The 25081-nt window shown below is 40.4% G+C and overlaps 2 protein-coding genes across 2 annotated transcripts in view; both read right to left on the bottom strand.

Annotated features, from left to right (window-relative positions):
* Window positions 1–903: 903 nt before the first annotated feature.
* On the bottom strand, window positions 904–5269 carry LOC117825670 (extracellular calcium-sensing receptor-like). Its single transcript, XM_034701588.1, has 12 exons — window positions 5016–5269; window positions 4479–4645; window positions 4205–4323; window positions 3935–4114; window positions 3659–3847; window positions 3358–3568; window positions 3038–3234; window positions 2698–2907; window positions 2462–2585; window positions 2178–2371; window positions 1736–2017; window positions 904–1619 (listed from the first exon to the last, which is right to left on the bottom strand). Exons 1-12 carry the CDS (start codon window positions 5267–5269, stop codon window positions 1197–1199), a joined length of 2550 nt encoding a protein of 849 aa, XP_034557479.1. The 3' UTR covers window positions 904–1196.
* A 3569-nt stretch (window positions 5270–8838) lies between these two features.
* The window catches only part of plch1 (phospholipase C, eta 1), a 65053-nt gene continuing 48810 nt past the window's right edge, over window positions 8839–25081 (bottom strand). Inside the window, exons 13-24 of the mRNA XM_034700356.1 lie at window positions 24543–24605; window positions 22299–22393; window positions 20112–20209; window positions 19830–20009; window positions 18883–18990; window positions 17454–17578; window positions 17184–17268; window positions 15718–15864; window positions 15439–15518; window positions 15220–15279; window positions 14295–14682; window positions 8839–12731 (exon numbers count right to left, since the gene is read on the bottom strand). Of these exons, the coding sequence (XP_034556247.1) occupies window positions 10024–12731; window positions 14295–14682; window positions 15220–15279; window positions 15439–15518; window positions 15718–15864; window positions 17184–17268; window positions 17454–17578; window positions 18883–18990; window positions 19830–20009; window positions 20112–20209; window positions 22299–22393; window positions 24543–24605 (4137 nt within the window). The 3' untranslated portion in view covers window positions 8839–10023. The remainder of the gene's footprint in view (window positions 12732–14294; window positions 14683–15219; window positions 15280–15438; window positions 15519–15717; window positions 15865–17183; window positions 17269–17453; window positions 17579–18882; window positions 18991–19829; window positions 20010–20111; window positions 20210–22298; window positions 22394–24542; window positions 24606–25081) is intronic.

Below are 25081 nucleotides of genomic sequence, written 5' to 3'. Positions count from 1 at the left end.
TGATAAATAGTAAATGGTAAATTGACTTGTATTCATATATCTCTTTTCCAGTCTTCTGACCACTCAAAGCTCTTTTACATTACTCGCTCACCCAATGATGGTAGAGGCTGCTATAGTAAGGGACCATCAGTATTAGCTAATCTTATTCTAGACATTCATACACCGCTGAACAACTGAGGGAGCAGTTTGGGGTTCAGTGTCTTGCCCAAGGACACTTCGGCATTTGACTGCAGGAGCTGAGATCGAATAGAGACAAGCTGTCAGCCATTAGAATTGTGAGGGACAAGTGGGTAGAGCAACTTCCACTACTCTATAACCCAGGCCCTAATGTCACAGTGGATGAAAGGCTAGAAGCATTCAGAGGTTCCTCCCATTTTAGGCAATATATGCATTCCAAGCCAGCTAAATAAAGCATCAAAATCTGGGCAGCATGTGACAGAAGAGGTGTCTCCTGTTAATTTATTATTATTATTAATTTATCAACATCACTTCATTAAAAATAATAATAATAAAAATAAAAAGGAAATAAACAAAAATCTGTGTCATGTAAAACTATTGTATTTATATTTAGGTCTTTCAAATGTACATTAAAAAAAGCTTTAACATGAATTTTAATAAAAAAACAAGTGAGTTATCCTCATTGAACCATAATCTGTGAGGATTAAAGAACACCATTGCACTAAATATTGATTTAGTGACACTTCTGGATAATTAAACATGCCTAAGGTCAAGTTGACCCACCAACATTATTGCTGTCGCTAAGAAACGAACATAACAGGGGGGTTAAGATCAGCACATGAAAATAAACAATCAAGTCAGTTCAAGTCGAGTAACATTTTATAAGGTGTGAATGGTTGTGCAATAAAAATAAAAATAACACAATAAATTGCAAAGAGACACAAATTGATACAACATATATCAAAAAGTTGTGGTCTTTTTAAGAGTACCTCTAAAAACTGGATGGTTACCTTTTACTACTCAAGCAGTGTAAAAGCTAGGAATATACAGGAGATTGACGTCTGATTCTTTTGTGCATGTCTATTTGAAGCAAGAACATCAAGGGAGATTTGTAAGTGTAGGGGTATGTGCCAAAACTATACTTCTGTGTCCAAACATATTCGTTATGATGAGGACAAATATGGGCACACTTGGCATGTGTAATAATCAGTCAAACATTCTTGTCAGAACTATGCCAACTATCTAGCCATCAGGTATTTCTTCGTGTTTATCTCAGGCCTCAAAAGAATAATGAAACATTTGGGGGCAAAAATGCAGAGCAGTAAGCCATAGCTGGAGGCCAGGATTGCAAAGATTTCAACAGCAACAACATACTTCCCGGGTGAGCTGACATAAGCGGGAACAAAAGCCACCCAGACAGCACAGAATATCAGCATGCTGAAGGTGATCAGTTTGGCCTCATTGAAGTTGTCAGGGAGTTTACGAGCAAAAAAGGCCAAGAGGAGGCAGGTGCAGGCCAGCAGGCCAATGTAGCCAAGAACCAGAGAGAAGCCCACCACAGAGGCCATGGCACATTCAAGGGTGATCTTTGACCCTCGGAACCCCAGATCACGGCGAGGCACTGGTGGGCTTAGGGATAACCATGTAGCACAGATAATGACCTGCAGAAAAAACAGTGAACAGATTTAGAGTTATTCCTCTAATATGAGATTTATCTACTCATGCTCATGAATGAAATAATGCTCCATTGATTACAATAATAAGAAAGGGTCCGCACCTGTATACAGGTAAAGAGGAGGACACTTCCTCTCTGTTTACCGGGACCAAACCACTTCATCAAGGTTTCAGCACCAGGCCGAGCTGAGCGGAAAACTGCAAGAACCACAAGGGTTTTGACCAGGAGGCAGGAGACACAGAGCACAAAGCTGATCCCAAAAGCTGCCTGCTGGAAGCGACAGGACCAGACTGATGGACGTCCAATGAACACCAGTGAGCACAGGAAGCAGAGCTTCAGAGACACAAGAAGCAGGAAGCTCAGCTCTGAATTATTGGCTCGTACCTGGAGATGAATCAGGTTAACAGACAGAGATGTGGACAGATAAGCAACATCTCACTCCTCCATCAAGAAAAGTTTAAAAAAAGACAGGATTATTCAAGCATTTGAGAGAGAACAACAGGTTTTCTATAACCTTTATCTTACTGCATAAAGGGATTCTTACCATAGGTGTTTGACGGTAATAAAGAAATACCACAAATACAACTGTTGTCACTGCAGCACCAGATACAGCCGCTGTAGTCAGAGTAATGCCCAAAGTTTCATTAAAGGAAAGGAAATCCAGCTGTCGAGGGATGCAGGCCGTTTGCTCAACATTGGACCAGAAATCTGGTGGACATTGCTCACAATGAAGAGAGCCTGAAAAAGAAAATAGCTTATATAAATGAAAGAGCCAAGGAGGATTGTAACCAGAGTTCCATTTGTGTTATTTTAGAAAGAGTTCCTCACCAGTTTTATTACTAATCTCCCCTTCAGTACATGGGATACAGTCAAAGCAGCAGAGAGGCTCTCCTTTCCTGTTGGCCTTTCTGGTACCTGGAGGGCAGCTCTCACTGCACACTGAAACAGTGACCTGAACAAGAAGACAATTTGTTCACTAAATGGCAAATCTAACCTTCATAAATACACTAATTTCAAAAAGCAAATGTTTTAATATGCAATAGTTAACTGGTTGATCTGACAACCTGACTGGATCCTGTGCTCCACTGAATAGCTGACTCATTAAGACGGAGGTTAAACCCATCCACACCGCCAACCAAGACAAGTTTCAGTGTCCCCTCAGGAGTTCTCTGCCAGTTGACCAGGTCGTACTTTGCTGGGATGTCAGCACCTTGGAAGTAAAAGCTTTCCCCATGTGGTGTGGTGACGTTTACTTTGCTTAAATGCTGCAACAGCTGAAAGCATCAAATGTTGGAGAAACAGACAACACTATTTTATCCATATACATTGAATGCATCACAAAAGTCTCTATAGATATAACTACAGCTCCTGTGGATGTGATAATGTTTGACTAATCATGTTTACCTCCATGGGCTTGATATGTCTAGGAGAGGTGCAGTTGTGGGTATCGTTTCTGGAAGAGTTGCCTCTCCCTGTGCAGGAGAGGAGGCTGTGGAGGGCATGGGCAGCAGCATAAACAGCAAGGTAGACATTATACGCCACCCTTAACCGAGAGGTGTCAGTAAAGTGGTTCTGCACATTTGCCAGGGACTCTTTTCCACTGCAGGGAGGTAGTAAACTTTTCCGAAGAGGCTTGCTGTAAGTAATAGGAGTGGACACATTTGATGGATGGTCAGGCCTTAACTTGAGGGGTGAAAAAGAATCTGTGGAAAGAGGATTGCATCCAAACTTCTTCTGCCAGAACTCTCTTAAGAAAACATCATTAGGACGATGAGTTGGGTGCAAACTTCTTAGAAAATGTTCAAATCCAGGGATGGCTGAACTTCGAATGGCTACACCAAGAACCCCACTGGCAACTTTTGAAATGGTTAGATCTTGCAGAAGATCATCACTGGTGCTCCAGGCTTCACTAGCCAGGAACTGTCTGTCAGTCACCTATGTATGACATTTGATTTTTAGAAAATACACATCTTTCTTTGAGAATAAACACTTTCAATTTCCGACATTATCTTTCCAGCTGCTCACATTTATCCTGGCCAATTCCAGAAGTAGTTTCTTCACCTCCGTATACCAGCAAAAGATCAGAATCACCCTCGCAGTTGAAGCTTGAATTGTGAGGGCTGCTCGTTTTGCATCAGTCGCAATGGTTTCCGCCTTGAGGGTCTCGATGAATTCCAGACACACGCCTTTCCCCTGAATCTCTTTTTGAAATACCTGAAATAAGGAAATTAGAATTTGTTAAGGGAGATACATGAGTGTTTTTTTCCTGATAATGCATGGCGCTATAACAAAAACATACACCTGTATTGCTAGATGACCATAATCATTGTTTGATATCACTGCTCCAATCCAAGTCCAGCGGAAGCGTATGGCCAGCTCTGCCATGGCCCAAGATTGGTAAATATCACTGGGTATTGTTCTGAAGAAGTTTGGGTATTTTATCCTGTCACTAAGACAGGGGCAGCTTGCCAAGTAGCTGATCTGAAAGAAAGACACAGACATATTCATTTGACACCTAAAATACTGAAATAACACCATTTGAGCATTTATTTCTGAGGTGATGAAACTCACAATCGGTACAGACAGAGGCCCCAGGGTGCTGGACATCATGATGCCTGTGGTAGACGAGGCAGCCGCAATGAGCAAAGGAACATGCCAACCACCTCCTGATGGTTTGGACATATAGTTACATAAGGGACTGTTTTATGCACACTTAAAGTAGACGTTGTTTTCAGAAGGTATCAAATGTTAACTTCATATCATAAATCATATCAGGTACCTGATCTCGCTCCAGGTTGTTCATCAAATGCAGAAGGAGACGCTGTCAAGTTGCAGCTCTGCGCGTCTCCCCCAACAAGTGACATTGCACCCTGCAGAGCCCAGGGGTATAAGGTACAGGTATCAAGGATACGGTAACCCAGCTTCACTCCTGGTAGCAGGGTTTTGTTGCGATTTATTTCCTCCACAGCAAACACCAAAGCGTAGGAGTATTTTAATGGCTCTAGTTCTAAACTGGGACCACAGGAGAAAGAGGAAAAGGGAATGTATACAAACTTAGTACATCAGTCAGTAAGATTACAAGAATATAAAACCATGTCAAAAATGGTGTATAAACAACATATATATGTAAGACCACATAATCAAAATGTACCTAAAATCTGTGACATTCATTACTTGTTAAAAGATAAAACTCTACAGGAATTTTAGAATAATTCAAATAAATGTATCTACCAATATTTTGTAAAATATATGAGCTGCATTTAACTAAAACTAACCGCATAAGAAAAATTGTAGAAATGAAATGCACCATTTCCATTCATCATATGATCAACAATATAACCCACAAGACTTGCAAAAATAACACACACACATAGACTTTTACCCAGTGCAAGCCTCATAATGTGGTTGCTCAGTGAAGCCTTGATCTGCAGCTGAAGGTATGTAATACAGGTTAAAAAGTCCACCGATAATCACATCTCCATCCTGGGATAGACTCTTCTCACTTGGTGCACTCCAGTGGGAGCACACTGTTGCCTGAATCAGCTCCAGCCCCAGCTGTCCGCCCAATGCACCGAGAAGCAGCAGGCTGAGGGTTGAGGAGGGCCACAGAGTGGAGAACCAGACAAGGCAAGACATGGGTACAACTGTTCTGAACATCAGACACATACAAAATTGTAACATGAAGGTCAGAATATGCATAAACTGGAGATGCAGTTACTTCAGTCAGTGTAAAACACAACTCACATCAAACCTTACACAAAATCAGAAAATGTTATAAATCAGCTAAACAGCCCTTGTTACCAAAGTAAAATCCACTTTAGATCCACTGCAAAATGAAACATCATTGCCTTGTTTCAGTTTCCAGCAAAGAAAGAGGACTTTAGAGTCAGAAAAATGTTTCACTAGTCTCAAAACTCCTATCAAAACATTGATATTCAACTCTGAAAATGGTACCATGACACAAACATACCTCTCCTCCTACTTTGAACAAGTGATGTCTTGATGTGAATTTTTATAACACCTGTAATGCCTTTCGCAAGGAAGTCAACACCAGCAGCTTCACAACACAAAATTATACCCCTCTAGAGTGATGGTGGAAAAACACTGCCAACAAGTGATTGGCGGATATGATGTTAGCAGCAGGGAAAAAGCCTCCAGGCATCAAAAATGCAACCTCACTCCAATTACCAAAAAACTTTTCAATCTAGTTTATTTTTAGCGAGCTGTGGAAAATGTTGAGCGATGAAGCATGCTTTATTAATGGCATTTTCTGTGCCACTGACTTTCCAAGGCCGGTTATGCATACCATCCTCTGTAAACTTTAGCTGAGTTAAAGGAATGCAGACAGGTCACGATACCTGTAATATCAGATGCACGTATTTATTTTAATGTCAAAGTATGTATTCATTTGGGTACATAACTTAATCAAAAAAGAGTAGAACCCCATTCATACGAAATATAATTGTGATATATTTAGTGTGCCTCAAAATGTGTGTGTTCCATAAATGTTTTATGAACAATGCTATGCCGCAAAGGTGAATAGCAGAACTCCTGCAGAGTGAAAGACACCTGAAGAGAACCTACACGGACAACTTGCACCCATGGCTCACCCTGCTAACTGACATGTTCAGCCACCAGAACATCAACTGGACACCATTCCACCCAGATGGAGCAAAGTGGATAAAGCTGTGCAGAGAGCAAGGGCCTCATCTGCTCCAAAGCCCAACATGGTCAGATAAAATGTTCCTGACAGCCTGTATTTTCTCCGCAGGCCCAGTAAAGTGTTATGGCATAGGCAGGGGATACCCACATCAAAGCACAGAGCAGGTGCCCATTGGTTCTGGCCCCCGATCCAGATGACGGAAAAAGGAAACAACAGTTCTCCACATGGTTCTGCCATGCCATTGGCTCAGTCCCACACATTCTCTTTTGATCAGCTTTCAACACCTTCAGGATTATATTATAGAGGCCATTCCAAGTCTTGTCAGAGCCCACTTTCAGTATGTGCAGCTGTACAATTTACCACCAATCCTTCACCATAGCAATGGAAGTTATTGTCAAGGCATCCCGGTGGGCACACAGGAACACGGCATTAAGACCTGGCCTAAGGCTGCCTAACAACTATCACCACGTCAAGTTGGCCTGGATGTAGAACCAACAACAAGTCCAGAAACATCTCTATCATTAAAGAGTAACTGTTAGGCCAACTACATTGGTGAGGAGATGATACCAAGGGTCTTTGAGCAGCCTTTGAAGAGCCTAGGAAGATGGTACAATGCGCCCTCAAGGGCCCAGAGCAAGTGGATTAGCTTAGGAAGGATGCCATTAGTGGTTTTGAAAGCATCAACAGAACCATGCTCCCTGGTAGGTTGGAGTTGCAGTTCAGGCTCCTGCATGCATCATGTGGCCACTTACCCTCTATATGAAGCTCTGATTCAAAAGGTGGAGAGGCTGGAGAGGCTGATCATCTCATTCACAAGTTGAAGGCTTGGTCTTTTGCATCCCTGGTCATAGAAGCGCTCTGACAAACTCCTGATTGCTGCTTTTAAAAGTAAAAACTTAATTACTGGGTGGGATAAATAAAGCTGTCTAAATCTGAATCCTCTGCATTACAATAGTCAGCAGAGCACTATTTTGGGGTGTGCAAATCACCACAGACCTGTGGTAAAGTTACTTCTTTTTTTTTTTCCATGAATTTGATTCCCAATGAAGACACTGGTAAGAGAAGACTAAAACTCTGTTTGGAAATGTGAAACAATGGAATGTTAAACCTGATTAAAAATTATGAATTGTGGTTAACGTTTGAATTTCAGCAATTTTAAAAATGTGTGATTTGACAGCCCAAGTCTATTCATATCATACATAATATCATAAATGTATTACAGCTAAATGCACTGAAACAGTGCTACAACTTTTATGAAATTAGTATATCTTTAACTCCTTTTCTATAACATTATAAGTAGATACATGCATTACTGTCTGTCTCAACATTTTGTAAATTATGATCTGTATTTCAGTAAGGACCACTCTTATCAAAATAATTCACCATTTGTATGCAATAAGTTATATTTGTGGGTATGGCTCTGTCCTGGGAGCTCCCTGCCCTTCCACGTGTGTAGGTGGAAAGGCAAAGCATGAGGTGGGGAGAACACACCTCTGCTCTCGTTCATGTGAATGTGAATACATGAAAAGTGTGAAAGAGGGAGAGCAGCAGCAAAGACCCCACTGGATATACAGAGCAGGCATCAGTGACAATTCATATGACACTGGTAAAATCCGAAACAGCAAAAAAAGAGGTTTGCAGGGGAAGCAGGAAGAGAATGCAGGGTAAAGCAGTGCTAACTGGATGCATAGATGTAACCGGCTCAGCTGATAGGGGCTGGCGTTAAAAGCAGCTGATGTCCTATGAGCTGAACTTCTCTTTGTGGCCTGCCTGAACTAATGCTAAGCTCAATTAAATAAATGAAATACAAGTATGATAAGATACTGTGCATGAAAAAATGCATTGGATGTAGTTATACACTTTTTACTCATTTCAGTTTAATAATATAACTCAACCAGTGAAGTCCTGCTCTACAACTAAGGGTATGAAATTAAGATACACACACTTTGCACAAAGAAGCTTTGATTGTGTGTACTTGAAATACGTGACAAATGAAGTATACTTGATGAATCAAGCAGGATACAACACATTATTTCAATTAGAGTGATGATGAATGATGAAAAGTGTTGACTGTTCAAATAATTAGAAGTAGTACTTGAAGATAAAGAACTGTGTTGTCACTGAGGTAAACCAAGAGGTAGCTATGAAACTGTATACCAGGTTAAGACATGAGTTTGTGTGAGCATGCTCAAGTCTAAATGTCATATGCTAAAAGTTCAGATGAAACATATGCCTTATTTTAAATGCATGTTCTACTTTCTCCCTGATTTAAATGTGTGCTATTGCTTCATAAAGCTCATCAAAGTAGGACAGTCAGTTAGAGCCGGTGTGGGAATAATATTCCCTGAGCAACAGGTGTGCCATTTGTCGGCTCTATTATAGTTATTTCATGAGCAATTTCATCTCATTATGTTTGAGGAGGCACATGGGGAAAGATGAGGCTGTTTGTGACTTACACTCAATTCCTTTTGAGCTGTATCTGCTTTATTCTTCTTTATTCATTCTCTGTTACTCAGAAATACAAAGAGAAAAAAGATGGATGTTGTTGAAATCAAATGTTCAAATTTTATTGCATTGGTAGGAAAATGCTCACAGTCTTTTCATAATCATCAATACATTGAAAAAGGGATGGTGTAACACTGAAAAAGAAACAGTGGTGCTTTCCACCCTCTCTTCCTCAGCCTGGCCCTCTTAAATTCTCCCTGTTTTCTTTTCATTCAATTACGTTAAAAATAAAATAAAAGAGCAATGATCAACAAGACATTTTAGATTGTTTTTGCTGTCTGTATCAAAGCAATTATAAAAATAAAACCTTAAAACTCCAAATCTTTAAAATTTACCTTTTTTAAATCCTACAAATCATATAGAGCAACAAGTCCAAGCATGGAAGTTCATGTATTGTATTGCACCTAACACAACAAGCCTTTCTCCACTGTTGTATCCAATGCAACTTTTTGTTCTGTGCAAATGTTTTTTTTTGGGCAATGCAACATCTATTGTATAAATTGATGCATAGTCATGCCTGACATGTTCACAGGTAACATGCACAAACATTTATGTACAGTTAGAATTGGTTCTAGACAAAGAGTCATCTCAGATTAAGAACAAAGACAGAAATATTTACAGATAACACAAAAGAATTAACACTGAAAATAGAAGGAAGACTTTCTTTTGATCTTTAAAAAGATGAAACAAGTCTGTTAAAAGTAGATGTTCAATTATACTGCACATTCAAATAATACAAAGACAAACATCCCCTCTCCACAAAACCGTATTCTTCTTTTTTTGCTTCATAGTCAGTGTTCGCACTTTGGACAGTACATCACAGGGACAAAGATAACAAGTATCTGTACAATCAGTTGAGGAAGCCATTCGGAGGGAATCAAAGTTCCCTGGTACATTTACACATTAAGCAGAATACAGACAAAACACTGCCAGACTAGAAAGACCTTTCACTTTTGAATAGTGGACATTTCATACAGGAAATTCATGCTGTCAGATCCAACCATGGTATTTATTTGATCTTTCACTGACATATAAGAGACTGTCTTTCTCTAAAAAAAAAAAAAGTCCATAATATATTTTATTGTACTGATATAATGGACATCAATTGGTCTGAGAAAATGTAAACAAACAGTACTTCTTTTCTGATCTGGCTTTGGTGTTATTGAACATCATCAGTAATAACTGCTTCATCCTTTTTTTCATATTAGAGTTATAGTTATAGCTACAGTCTGAGCAGAAAGTAGACCTCAGGCTCGGATGCAGACGGGTTGGAGTCAGAAGGTGGAAGAGAGTCATCAGTGTAGTACCGATCTCCATAATGATCCCCATTACCATAACGTAACGATGTGCAAGCCCCTTCAGGAAGTCCTCGGTCCTCCAGTTGACCAAGGTAGCCCGCTATGTAAGAACCAGTAGAGTGTCTGTTTACCGGAGGATTCTGTGAGGCTGGTTTATTCCTCAAGACCACCCCACCTATGCTGCTGGTGCTATTGATCAGCGCACCAGCCCGAGGCTTCAGAGCCTCTTGCTGTCTTTCCCTGGCGCGGCTGTTGATGTGACGTACTCGGCTTTGGCTCCGAGAGGATAGGCGGCGGGTAAGGAGTGGAGGGGAATCGTCCAAATCTCTGGGAACAACTTGAGATAAGTTGGTTGCCCTGCTCTCTGAGGATGGGGATTTTGCTTCTTGACTCAACTGAGGGGGCTGAGGTTGATCTCTGTCACTGTCATCCACCTCCAGACTGACCAGTTTACGTAGCTGTTCTGTAAGTGGATCACAGGACTGTGACTGGAAAGTTACTTCCCCCATGGTGCCAAACCTCTTTTGCTTCCTCATGTGGGGAGTGATGAAACTCCGACTAATGATATGGTATTTACTCTGGAAGTTGCATGATATGTCTTCAGAAGTCAGATCTCCCAGTGACTTGGACTTACATGGGCTAGGAGCTGTGGACTCTACAGTACTAGACGGGGATTGTGTTGACAGAGGGCCTGAATTTGAGTGCACAGGTACTCTGGATTCCGGCTGTGACTGGTGCCCACTACTGATCAGGGGGGCCTTTTGGCTCCATGACTGCTTTGGGGTGTATGATTTGGTAGGACTTTGGCAGTGTGGCTTGGTGTTTTGAGGAGCTGGAGACTTGTGTGGGGGAGTAAAGCAGTCATAGTCTGGTAGGCTGTACACGGCTTCACATTCTGAGGAAGGGGAGTAAAGGTCTCTGTCCTTATAATTGTTTGAAGACACAGGAGATCTGACAGGATGTCTGTCAGACAAAGAGAAACCATTGTCCAAGCATTTGTCTTGCTCCCTCTCAGTCTGTTTATGTCCCAACCTATCTTGATATGGCCTACTTAGGACCTGGCTGCCACTAGAGTTAATGTGTTGCCTGTTAAAACTGGGGAAGTCACTGCTGTTGTTGATGGTCTCGGAATTGCTCTGAGGAACAGGGTAGCTGTTCTGACGCATTGGGCTAGGATTGGGTCTGTAGTGGAGAGGTCTGTTGAAGGGAGAAGGATGGGAGTTGTTCTGGTGTTGGTGGTGATTAGACTGCTGATAGGAAGACTGATGCATTGGGGAGGGACATGGTGAAAATGTCACACGTGAAGCCTGGGGTGGGTATTGTTGAGTACCTTGGTATGATGAATGTTGTTTTTGTTGGTAGTACTTGGGAGTTGACTCATGGTTTTGGCAAATAGCATGGCGTTTTGTTGGACTTAAAAGCCCCTCCCATTGGCTACCATGCCTTGGTGAGGTCAGTATCATCTCCAATGGATCCTCGTCAACATTTATCTCCACTTCTGTGAAAGCATTTCCAGTTGGGTGATGAAGAAAGTGGTTCACGGAGGAGCCTGTGTACCTTTTAGAATTGTCCTGCTTTATCCTAGGCTCTTGTTCTGGGGGATCATACACTTCCTCATAAACACTCTCCTCTACCTCCTCAACTTCTTCATATTGGTCCCTCTTTCTGTGCCTATCATCCCACCTCACGTTGTACCCTTTCCCTGAACCCTGAACCACCTTTGTTGGAGAAGACGCCAAGCTGCTTGAGGGCGTGTTGTCTATAGTGTCCGCTTGAACATGGACTGTCTGTTTCCTCAGGTTGTACACTGACACTGGCAACAGAACCTCTTCATCCAGTATGGTGTACACCTCCTCAAGCTCAGATGTTTCGGGGCTGGAGATAAACGGGGTTGAAGCAGATGCATTTGCCTGAGGAATCGTGTACGGTGAATTGATCTCATTTGTTGCATGATGCGTTTTTTGAGCTACTTTCCTGGGACTTGTTAGGTGTTTCTTGGTGGGAGACACATTGTTAGCTTTCACTGGAGACCTTAAATCTTGCAGTAAAAGGGAAGGATCATGGGATGAGGCTGTGACACTGTTTTGGTCAGTAGTGCTTTCAAACTGGCCAATCAGAACAGAAATAGAGCCACATGTGTCTTGCTCGGTGCCCAAGGACACTGCATCAATGAGTCTGGAGATAGTGCTGTCATGCAGAGAGCTGGGACTCTTCAGATCACAATTCATACTGACAGGGGACAAAGGGGCCATGGAGGAGGGGGCAGAGGAGGATGAGGACGAGGAGACAGAAGGTGCTACTGTGAATGTCGTGCTGCTTGATGATGTTTCTGTTTTATCTGATCTTAAATGGCTGCTCATGGAAGGTGAGATGAAACAGCTTTTATCTCCTGTGGAGATGATCTTGGCTTTGCTGACTTCATCATCTTTTGACTGGTAATTGGCATAATCTCCTTCCATTTTCATGTTTCCTCCACCAATTACCAGATATGAAGTCTCCTCTGATGGGTTAAATTCTTGATTTCCATTGATGTATGTCTTAGAAGGGAAAGAAATGCTTGGCTCAATACAGAATGATGCTTCGATGAAAGGATCCAAAGAGGAAGACCTGGGCCTGTTGAAGGGGAAACCTCCTGTGGACATAGATGATCGGACAAAAATATTAATGAAGATAGGATTATGAAGCCTAAAACCACTTAATGTAAAACACTAAACCAACCAACAATAAAATGACAACAATTAACAGTCCAGCCAATACAAGGCAATAGCAGTACACAGACAAATGGATCACCAAGAACAACTGTGAAGGGGAAGCTGGAAAATGAGGCTGTGGAATTAAAACAAACGAAGAGTCCATGTTTGCGTACATCAGATTAGAAAAGGATGGTCAAATGGGATTGGTTTGGTACAATGGGATCAAATGACACAGAAATATATTCTTCAGACCACTTTGGAACAAAATACACTGGGTGGACGCAATACTGGTATGTTTTTGAACGATGCAACCTTCAGACAATAGGTATTTTGGATTACCTGTTGGTATATCCTAGTCAGTTCTCTACTATAAAGAAGCACAACAAATGAAGATGGGACAGAAAAGGCATGTTAAGGTATCACGGTGAGTAGGCTGCAGTTTTGGTTCACATGGTTACTGTACATGAGTTTTAGAAACTGGCAGCAAGATAAGTCAAGCAGAAGAGAGGTAAACATCTTATATCAATCAATGAGCAAAGCATGTACAAGTTTCGCGTTTGTATGTTAACTGCAAGGAGTTTAAACTAGCACTTTTGTCCCACAATACACTGCAAAACCTCAAAACAAAGTAATTGAGCTTTACATTCAGTTCAAGCCACATTGGCCTGACAAGTCCAGATAATCCTCATGTTCCAAGATATTACAAGTCAAGTCAAATTTATTTAGAAAGCACATTTAAAAGCAACCCACACTGACTTAAATGCTGTTTAACCAGGATGCCCCCCCCCCCCCAAAAGGGCATACACATACACAACATTACACATGTATGACTTATAAATTAAAATTAAATAAACCTGTTCAAAAATCTAATGTCAACTTGGCATGAAGGCTAAAAGTTACAACTGATTTGGTTGTAATGATTAAAAATGATTCTGATTGGGGGTGCAGGTTTAGCCTAATGATTACATTGTGCGCCTATATAGCTGGCAGCCAGGGTTCAATTCCAAGGTGTAAAAGCAGGAAAATATAACTTAAAATAAAAAAATAATAATGAATTAATAAATAAATTCCAATTGGGTAAGAAAAATGTACTTGTCAAGTTTCTTGAAATAAGAATAATGTCTTAATTCAGGACACTTGACAAGTAAATTTCTATTACCCCATTGGCAGATTTTTTTTACTCATTACAAGCAATCCAGGTCTCATTTTAGGCTTGTAATATCTTGAAAAATGACATTAATATTGACTTTTCAGGTGAATGTGGATTACATTGATTCTAATAAGGAATTCTTACAAGAAATAAGGAAAAAACACTAACTTAGTTTTGAGTTTTTAGTGTAGTTTTAGTGAAGATTACACATCATAGCGCAAAAAGTGACTTTTTTGTTAGTATTAGAAAATGAATAATTTATTTATGAAACAATCATTCATTTCATTTTTATGTATTTTGCATAATTCAAATCATGTATTTCTTTGATGAGGTTTAAATGCCAAATACCCACCAATGACAGTGTCTGCACCCATATCCTGCTGTTCCTTGTCTGGGGAGCAGATGGACAGCTGCCCTTGAAGAAGCCTGTCTAAGGGCATTGAGACAGGCCTGTGGGTGAGGGGGTGTCTGGGCTGGAGACGCTTCTCCACCCTTTCGTTCCTTCCTGACATGCCCTCTCCTCCTTCTTCTACACCTGTGCCACCCTTTTGGTCGGATATGGAAGCCACCGATTCTGACAGTGCCATCTTGGTCTTCTTGCGGCCCTTTGCAGGGGCACTGGCTGTACGCCGCAGGAGGTGATCGCTAATGGAGCGCTTCCGAAGGCCACCAGAGTTTGTATCCACAGACGACTTGGAAGAACGGTTGAACAAACCTCGGATACCTCGCAGCTGATTCCCCTAAGAGGAAGGGAAAGAAGAGAAAGTGAATGAGAATGCAAACTAAGATATTAACACTGAGAGGAAATAAGTTAAATGAACATTTTGAAATGGCATAATTTTATAAAAAAAAAAAAGAAAAGAAAACTTTTCCACACATGACAGTTAAAGTGAAGGGTCAATTCTTAAAAGGAAGTGAATGATCATGTGCTCAGCTTAGTTCACAGCAAATGTAATAACAGCATGCCTTTTTACACACTGACTCTAGAGGGCACACTTACTCTTTTAATTTCCACAACTAACACTCAACAACAGGCTGTTGTGAATAATGCATGCATGCTTACAAAGAAAATGTTTCTGTCTTTGATAAAGTGAAACAACAGCAAAAACAAAAAGAAAGGAAAGTATATGAATAAATATGGCCTTCAAAGCAAGCTGAACTTTTCACTGTTAGAGTTTTGCACCCAACAACTGCATTGAGGATGCAGCAGAGCACAAATTGCACCTTTGCATCATGCACAACTTTTCATGCAGCACCACACAGAGCCAACAGGATACCTTGTTAGATCCTAGAAAGTGCATAATGGTAAAGCTGGGGTTCAGGACAAGAGGGCTCCACTAGAAAGACAGAGGGGTTGAAGGAGCATAGCTTAAGTGGTTCGTTGTGTTGAGAAAAACACACTTTTGCTTCTGTTTAACTCCAAAATAAAACCTCAGCCAACAAAAGATATCCACTGGAAAAATGCTAGAATAAACACCAGGCTTTAAAGAACTTACCTTCCCGTAGACATCATGCACTGACACATGCACAAAAATGGAAGCCTCTGTCAGACCCTCCAGGTAAACATGTCTGTAACCTGTAGTCAAAGAGGGGAAAAGCATGTGAGTTAGAGAGTAAGTGACAATAAGAAAGGAAGCAGCTTTTATCACACTGGTGTTGTGTTGTAGTTGCCAGAGGACAGGGCAATAAGTTGTCAGGGACAACTCTGATGGATGTGGACAATGAAAATAACATATTCTATCTCTAATTCTAACACAAAAGATGTCCACACAGACCTGGCATCAGGCTGCTGAAGGCAACTGTCCGCTGACCAATGAAGTCCCTCCCGATTGGGTCATGGTCCCAGACGAGGAAACGCACCAGCGCCACCTCAGCCATATGTAGGGTGAACGACAGAGATTCTTCCCATACTGGATTAAAACCTGGAAGGATAACATATGTTTGTATTATTACTATGATCTGTTCTTTGTAACATTAAAGAAAATATCTATTCCAGTTTATTTGCATGCCTGTGAACAATACTTTCAAATAATCTGTGTAAGATTGAATTGGTAGTTTTGATGTGTCAGATCAAGTGTTTTATGGTTCAATGCCCTGAATGCTAATCTGATAATACTGTTGAGCTTCCAGGGTTCAATAACTTTTCCTAGAGGAGGAGGCTTTCCCCCTTCCCCCCTATCTGCAAGCCCTCATCCATGGAAACATGTTAGAGGTGACACAACCAGACCCCTTCGTTCTGCTTCCTTTATAGCTCTTAATTAAATTAATCTGACTTTTGATCCCTGCATTTTCCACAGCCCAAAGTCAAATACAGCATCTGTGGCTCTGGAATTTTTTCATCTTTTAATGTAGCTGCTTTTAATTTTTTCGACTTACATGTGTACTGTGATATGCCTCCAATATGTTTGTGGTGTAAAGCTATGACAGAGTATAAGAGCCACATTACAGAAGAAAATAAAGATTTCAAGAATACATTTGGTTATTTACAAGAATAAAGTCATACATATAAGAATTAATTAGGGGGGGGGAATCATAATTTTTGCTATGGTTAGATTTATGAAGTTTTGCAAGGGGAAAATCAGAGGAACAGCCACCCACCTGAGCTATAATGACAAGATAATTACTTTATTTTTGTAATATTACAACCATATACTCACAATCTAAATTTTCTTTTCATTTTACCCTTTACAACTTTGCTTTAAAACGTTTAAAACGTATTTTAAGCTTCGACAAAACATCATTTAGAGGTTTGATCCTGATGTAAGAATACACTTGCAGGTATTTAGAATAAATCTGTGAGATATAATCCTCTGTGCTTAAGATTCATTTTTTATATCTGTGCAGGCCGAGGTTTTGGGGGCATGCAACACTGATCGTACATAAGCAAATCTCCTAAAAGATCAATATAATTCAAATTGCTTTTAAACCTACAATAAAAGGAGGCATCAGGAACAAGTTATGGGCATTGCATCGACATAGCTTTCATTAGGAGTCATATTTCTGGCCTCATTGCTGATTGAAGTCCAACATTCATTCTCCGTTTACTTTCTTTAAGGTCTTGGTGAGTTTATAAGTGCAATGCCATCGCACAAAGTTTTCTACGTTTTCTACACATGCTGCCTCTTTTACATTGTTATTTAAACATTATTATTATAATATTGATCACCAAGCAATTTTCCTCTGCAGTTCGATCAGTGTACAGCATTGTGACATGATTGAGATCATTCTGTGTGTGTCTAACCGTTGTCATCAACAACTCGTGTCTGTTCCTTGCAGCAATCAACAGGCAGGCCGATGATCTCCACTTCAACAAAAGGATCAATAATCTGACAGAAGAAAAGAGGAAAAAAAATCTTATTTTTCATGACCTTGAATACATTTCAGCAAAAAAAAAAAAAAAAAACTCTTAATCCATGAGTGGTCGAGTAGAACGTGGATGTTTGTATCTGTGTGTGGATGAGAGACAGAAAGACAGATGGACAATGTGAGCACACTTTATGTGATCTGGTACCTCTCCACGGTCCCCCAGCATGGAGTCTGGTGGTTTGGGCAGCTGCTGCCCACTAATGATCTTGAGAATGAGCTGCTTCTTGGGGTATGCTGGAAGCGGGTCATCACTGAATGGGTTGAATGAGCCTGGAGGGAGCGACAGACAGCAGAGCAAGAACCTTGATTGATGTCATCACTTAATCCTGTGTCCTCTGTATATCCCATCCTCTGTATATATTTAAATGCAAGGGGCTGCAAAATAGTGGATATTGCAGAGCCCCTTGAGTCACATAAGGTGATCATTTTTTACCTTGTGCGCACAAGTTATCAACCTGTCCAAATGCAACAGTGGTGATGATTCTACTTGCCATTATTGCCATTAGTTGTCATTTTATGCCATTATTTGCCCCTTATTTCCTTTTTTATTTTGAGACTATATTCTTAAGAAGTTACCCTGCATGGCATTGGTATTTTGTGCCCTCTGCTGGGCAAAGTTGGTGCTCCCCATGCTGTGGTTCTGTAATACACCAAGTTAAATCTAGTATATATTTTACAGTGAAAATAATATTTACCTATAGAACGTCTAAGGGACCCTCTGAGTTAAATATGAAATGCTTAAGTGATTGTGGCTCACCACCTGATGCTTTCCTTTTAGTTTATAACTTCATCATTAATCTCTGTTGTGTAGCAATTCTATCCTATAGTTAGCAAAACTATTTCATTCTGTGCTTAAGCATTTTCTTTAGCTAATTATTACTGCAAAGGTGACTGTAAGAGACCCTGTATGTTTCTGTATTTATCAAACGGCATGTTGGAGCCAAAAGTGAATGTTCATGCCTGGTACATCACACTTGCAAAAGAGACAGTGTGCACAATAGCGTTCCAAACAACTTATTTTCTTGTGCACACAAAATAAGTTATCGTCTTCGCAGGACTTGAGCGGCTTTGTAAGATATACACCTATTTCTGTACACCAGCTACATTTGCATATCATCTACTGAAGATAACATGCTCACCATGATAACTGCATCATAAATAAGTAACAATGTAAGCTATATATTCAGAAAGCTTGTGAAAAAAGTCCACATGTCTGCTTTGTTGAGTAGGTAATTCTCTGTTGGAAAGGATCCAATCATTGGCGTACCAGAGCTGCAGAATGATAGGGACTATAGATCATCTTTATTATCCCATGTTGTGCAGATAACAAATTTCAAACTCAAGACTTGAAATGAAAATATAGGTTGAATTACAGGAAAGTGTGTACATATAAATGAACAAGTTGTTACTTATTTTTAGCTGTCCAAAATCTTGTTGACGTTAGTTATATCGACGAGTCACTACAAATAAACACTGATTTAAACATCATTTAGTTTTCTTTGTAAGCACAAACTATGATTTGGGTGCATGTACTTGCTCTTGTTTGTGTTAATGCAGTGGGTTGGTTGTCGTACCTTTGCACATAGGAGGGGGCTTGAGGACGTAGCCTATTCCTCCGTTCACCATGAATTTGGCTCTGTTGAGCTGCATCATCCGGCCCTCTGTCTGGTAGTTCAGAGCAACTGAAAAATAAATCAAGAAAAAAGATCAAGAAACTTTTATTAGTTGGAAATGACACTGAACTTCTACCCACGTATAGCATTTTTTAATTATATGGAAATCCGTAAAGTAAAATAAGTCATGTGGCATTTTTGAGAATTTTAAATAACCATGAAAAGCGAATTTCTTTATAGGTCTCTTTGTCATTGTTTTTATAATTTATAAAAAGTTAACTTCTGATCCACTCATTCATTTATTCATTATGCTTTTGTGTCTGCACAACCTTAAAACCCTAATAAGGGAAAAGATCATCAAGGAAACAAACAAATAGAAAATAGAGGAAGAGATGAAGCTGCCTCAAAGACTCCAAGCACAGAGTTTTGCCCTAAACTCTGATTTTAGAACCTTTTTTAAACTGGAATAATTTAGAAGAAAACAATATAGGAGCCAAATAGAAGAGAGGAAAAAGGGCTGGAACAGGCAGGGATACGATTGTATCCTGGATTTCTTGGTGCCTATTTTCTGCACTGATGAAAATATTTGGTTCGAACTCTATTTCATTCTATTAATTTGGATATTCATGTGTTTCCAGCTAAGGCGGTAGCCCCACTTGTGGACACCCAGTCCTAATCTTGCTTCTGCACACATGACCACAAGCACAGCACAAAGCTTTATTTGTAAATGAACGATGCTGTGTGCCAGCCGCAGCAGAAATCTGTGTGTGTACTTGCACACACGTGGTACACAGTGTCTAATAATTTGCAGTGACAGCTACGTGGCTAAAGGCTGGGCACCTGGTGTTTCCATTAACAGACAACCTCCACGCAGGTCAAAAGCTCGGAGCGACAGACAGCAGTCTTACCCAGCTGACAGCCCACGTTCCAGTAGAACTGGGGGTTGAAATTGGACGAATCGATGCGATAGGCTGAAGGATAAATCCGTGACAGTTGCCTCTGGTTAAAAGCCAGGAACTGCTCTGTTTTGTGATTGACCAGGGATTGGGCTCTGGTCTCGCTGAATGACAAAACATCACCTGGAGTACCTGAAAAAACAACATGGGTAGGCATAAGAAAATGTCCCCAGGGTAAAAGATGTGCATATATGTTTATGTATTGGATCTTGTGTTAAGGCTTTGGGATTTTACCTTCATTCAGACACTCCTGAGAGGCAACAGAGTTGGTGAACACCACCAGGTTTGACAGATCTCTGCTCAGCTTCATTGTCTTCCTCTTCCTCCCACCCCTACAACAAGCGCCAGATGACAGAGTTGCATGAAATATACAGAGGAGAGTGGGTGAGATTGTGTGTAAATATACCAGACAGCTGGAGCATGTAGAAAAGGAAGTGCAAACATATTGAAACACAGAAGCCTTTTCAGACATTTAATGTGTCAAAAGTAAAGCAGGCGAGAGAGGAATGTCCATCAGTGAAGCGAAGCAACTCGCAAACTGTAACAAAGAGCATCAAAGGCAGAAAGCTTAATGTACGAACAGAGCTCACACACAATCAAACACACAGTCAGGGATGTGCAGTCTTGCACAAAAACAGCCACTCAAACAGCAACTCAGACGCATGCCTATAGGAACCTGCGCTGTGACAGCTCCTGGGGACATGCATATATGAATATGCAACCAGGAACACAGACTGGGAGAACAAAGGGAAACAAAGGCTTGGTACACAGAGAGCAACTGACGGGGGTAAGCAGCTGAATATCCATCCTCCTCTCCCAATGTGCGCTCACAAAGAAAGAGGCAGAGGTGGACAGAGAATGTGTGAGAGAAAGAATTCATGCAGCTGAAGGAAATAGATTCAATCATATTTAGTTCCCCTTCATTGGTGAATCAGATCAGTTTCATAATAAGAGTGTGAATGCAAAAAATCACATTGAATTCTAATTTGCGACGGTATTTCTTCCCAATTTTAATACTTATAAGATGTCAGGTTGCATTTATGTTAATCTAATGCAATATCTTCCCATGACTGCATGCTTAGGGAACAGCAACAGTAGAGTTTTCTCATTGGTGAAAGAAACATTAACTCAAGTCTTTTGCTGCAGATTCAGAAGTGTTTTTGTCTAGTACAGAGGTTTCCAAACTTTTCAACCCGCAACCCTGCAATAGCGGTGCTGGAGACCGGCAACCCCCACTGTCCCTTGAAGTGGTTTTTGTTCTCGCTGCCATGGGAATACATCGGCAAATCAAAAAACGGCCAAAATAGAAAATGAAAAAGGGCCTAAGATACTTAATTTAGACTAATTGGACTAACTATGTGCACATACTGCTTGTGCTTCCTCTGCTGCTGTAAATTCACCTGCTGCCAATGATACCATTGTTTATCTGGCTTAGTCACTTCAGAGGGCTTGTGGTAACAAAGAAAAGTGAAAAGCAGATATAACTTTTTCTATTTGCATGGTTTTATTTAAAATGTAACTACTATTTTCATATATATACATATAATATACAATTTTAAATAGTTGTTGTGTTTGGAAGGCATTCTGCAATCACCCTATCAGTGTTTCGCAACCCCCACTTTGGAAGCCCTCTGGTCTACATCCAATAGTCCTGTTTTTGTTGCATTATTTAAATCCTTTTGTTAGGTTAGGGGAGAGTTTGATCATACACTCTCTGTCGGTAGCTTCTCTGGATTTTTTCCTTTTTAAAAATCTTTTTTTTGTCTGTCATCTGGTATTTAATCTTAGTATCAATAAAATAATTCTTCATGTTTTTAAATTAAAGCAAACTTTTGGTTTGTCTTAACTTTGGCGCCCCCTGTGGACAAAGGGGTACCTCTAATGTCCTTACTGATTTTGTCCTGTACTTGTGTTAGCTGTGTTTTCAAATGAAAAAACTAATCCTGATGTCTTTTAACCCTCAAATGCATCATTCACCAAGAATTTTTGCTGTGGACAGTGTATAAAATTATTTTTGGCAGAATGTTGTCATTCTGACAACCAACCCACAGCAGCTGTCTCGGGCATTACAGATATCCAAATAGAAGTAACATATCTTGTCGATCATGGCCTTGTGTCCTTTTGTAGCTCATAAAGAGGCAATGATTCATCTGAGTCTGTTTCAAAACCAGCTGAAAACTCCTCACAGGAGCATATTCAGCTTTGTTTTGTGGCCTGCAATGAACCTTTTTTTGGGTAATGTATAACAAAACTAACTCAATAACGTCCAAAAGAGACCAAACCTGAGAGTGATAAGAATTTAATTAGTTGAGGGTGTGTTTGATATGTTATGAATTAATTTTAAGAGGAACTATCTGCAACTATTGAACCTTTCATCTGCATACGATTTGTGATTTTTTGATAAAGCAAGTCAAAGGTCACCTGTAAAACTGTCCTCCACACTCCCTCCCGGATCTCTCCTGACTGTCATCCTCCTTCTCCACGCTTTGGCAAGTCAGCCGTGATTTGGAGTGCCTCTGGAGACACAAACAGAAAGATGTGAACAAACAGAAATTGCACCGTAATGAAGATTTGCTTGCTGGTTGGAAAGGACAGAAGTAAACGGTCTGTATCCTCTTCTTCAGTTAAAATCCTGATAGAGGATATAAATACACATCATACATGATACCGCCTACACACACAAGCTCGCAGTGTATGAAGATCTTCAGTAAGCAAAGGTTGTGGATAATGTTTCTACAGGAAACTGCTGCAGACTGCTGCAAACTGTGTTTTTGTGTGATTCAGACACAGTGTTATACTGCAGTGGTATTTTGCATGTGTGCTTGTGCATACTGGTGGGTGTTCTAGCTGTCACACATGTAATTATATTTAGTGTGGGTTTTTTCCTGACATCTTTATCAGTGCTAAAGTGGAGTTTGGAAGGGGGGTGAGGGTCACAGTAATTACTGGGTTTAGGCTGCTTGCCAACAGATTAAATGCACCCATGCATACAGGCATATATACACTCACTCACATGTGGGAGGCTGCACAATATGCAAAGAGGGACACATAAAAGAATGAAGAGGAGATGTGAGTGGGTAAACAGAGAAGAGGTTAGAGGGAGGTAATAAGAAACCCATGGATAGAAGAAGAAATTCAGAGTGCAAGATAATATCAAAATGCAGAAAACAACCACAAATAGCAACAATGATGCCCAAACCTATACATGATTCTGGAAAACGAATGGTTTAAACCAATAGCAGCGCTCTCTTAAGGACAAAGTCATTGCTTAGAGAGGGTCCAAATCGAGATATGAATGTGTAATTCTAAGATATTCATAGTGCATACGTTCACAGATCTGCATCATGCAATTGGAAGATAAGCATGGCAGTCTTAATTATGAGTCTGTGACCCACCAAGGCTGAGACAACTTCAAAAGCTGCTCTGTAAATGTATTTTCTATGTGTTACTTCATGGAAGATTGATCTGAAGGAGCGCAGTGAGGACGCCTCTTTCGTGCTTCCCATAAGTGATGCTAGTAAGCTCATGCCAGAGACACTAATGTTTAAATGACACACACAGTGGCCTGTGTAATGGGAACTATTTGTAAAATGTCAATGCCCCTGATCCTTGTTTGCCTTCTTTAAATAGGGAAAGGTCCAACAGAAGAAAAGGGTGAAATTATCCTTTCATCTGGTCAGTTAGTTCGTAAACACAGTAGGGTTTTAGGAAATATGTTTACTGCTGTCTTTGTCTAATATTTCTGGAATATGATGTGAGGGCCATTTACAGTATTTTTCACATCTGCACTCTTGAAAATTTGGAGAAAAAATCCAGTTCAGTCTGTTCTCAAAATGTGCCTAATTATCATTCACACATGTCCCTCACAGCGCCAAGTTATCCCTGTCAGACAGGGGGAAAGAGGTTTCTCAGACGGCAGGACATGACGCTTAAACAAGGCTGTGCAACGGTTACAAGGTAACCTTAACATGAATTCTACAAGTCAACAAAAGCATTCACAAAATGAACGAATGAGTGGAAAAGACTTTGACTAACCTCTTCACATATTGGCTCATCCTGACTTCTTGGGAAAACATTTTTGGGGGGGGCTTTGCAGGAAAAAGTTGGGGTGAGGACGGGGCGAAAATGCTGGCTCTTTACGTTCACACATGCAGCTGAAATTTCTAAATATAGCGTACACTTACTAGTGTTTGTGCTGGAGTTTCTTAAAATGAGCAAAATTAGGTAGTAAAAATTGCCCTGGCTGCACAATTAATAGCCTGACTTCTTTGCTAGATTCTCAGCAAAGAGGCCAAAATGACGGGGATCTTCTGTGGGTTACACACTTACTATTGACCTTATACAACCCCATCTAGAAAAATTTTGGTGGTCTCTTAGTTGCAATTCAGCCTAGACCATTAGTAGAGAATTACCAGAACTAAAATACAGTGAGTCTTATATTTGACGTTGAACGTGTCAGGATCCTAACAGATCAGGTGACAGTGTCATGTAGATACTGTGACAGTGCTATTTTACGCACTTTTTTTCCTGAAGAATACCTGAAAGTTGTAGTTGTACAAAGTTTTTTATTTCCCAGTTGTTAAAGTTGAACTAACCTGTATTCGACATTTTACAAAAATAGAATAGGAATCAGAAAGAAAAAAAAATATCTTTAATGAAACTTACCTTTTGTTTCAGTGTTGTGATGAAGGATCTGCTCTGGGATTTCTTCAAAACTCCTTTGGAGCTCTAGTGACAGGGACAACACATTCAGAGACACATTATATAATGTAAGTGTTTTTTTGTGTGTGAATGTGTAGATTTGTGTGTAGATCATCTGATGAATCTAACAACATCAATTGCACCAAGGAAGACACCTAGACCCTAAAGCTCATCCGGAGGGGCTGCAGCAGACATTGGCTGATATATCACATCCAAGCCAAAGAAAAGAGAGAGTGAGGAAATTGAAAAAGTAGAATTACAGTGAAAAAGACTGAAGGGACCAAAAAAGCTTTAGAGAAAGATGAGGTGAAGCGGAACAAAGCTGCAGAACAACAAAAAGAACGGGGAACCCTGTTGAAACACCCACTCTATTAAAATGGCTGTCAGGAAACTGAACTGTAGCATCTATAAATAGAACAAGAGGCAAGCTGGGAAATTAAATATTAAGCAACTCTGCAGACTTTTAGTTTCTCATCACTTTACGTCTGTTTTGACATGCTTTC

The sequence above is a fragment of the Notolabrus celidotus genome, chromosome 14 (genome assembly GCF_009762535.1).
Source record: "Notolabrus celidotus isolate fNotCel1 chromosome 14, fNotCel1.pri, whole genome shotgun sequence".
In the NCBI taxonomy this organism is placed as follows: Eukaryota; Metazoa; Chordata; class Actinopteri; order Labriformes; family Labridae; genus Notolabrus; species Notolabrus celidotus.
Note: the sequence above shows the minus strand (reverse complement) of the source record. Positions and strands in the feature narration are given on the sequence as shown.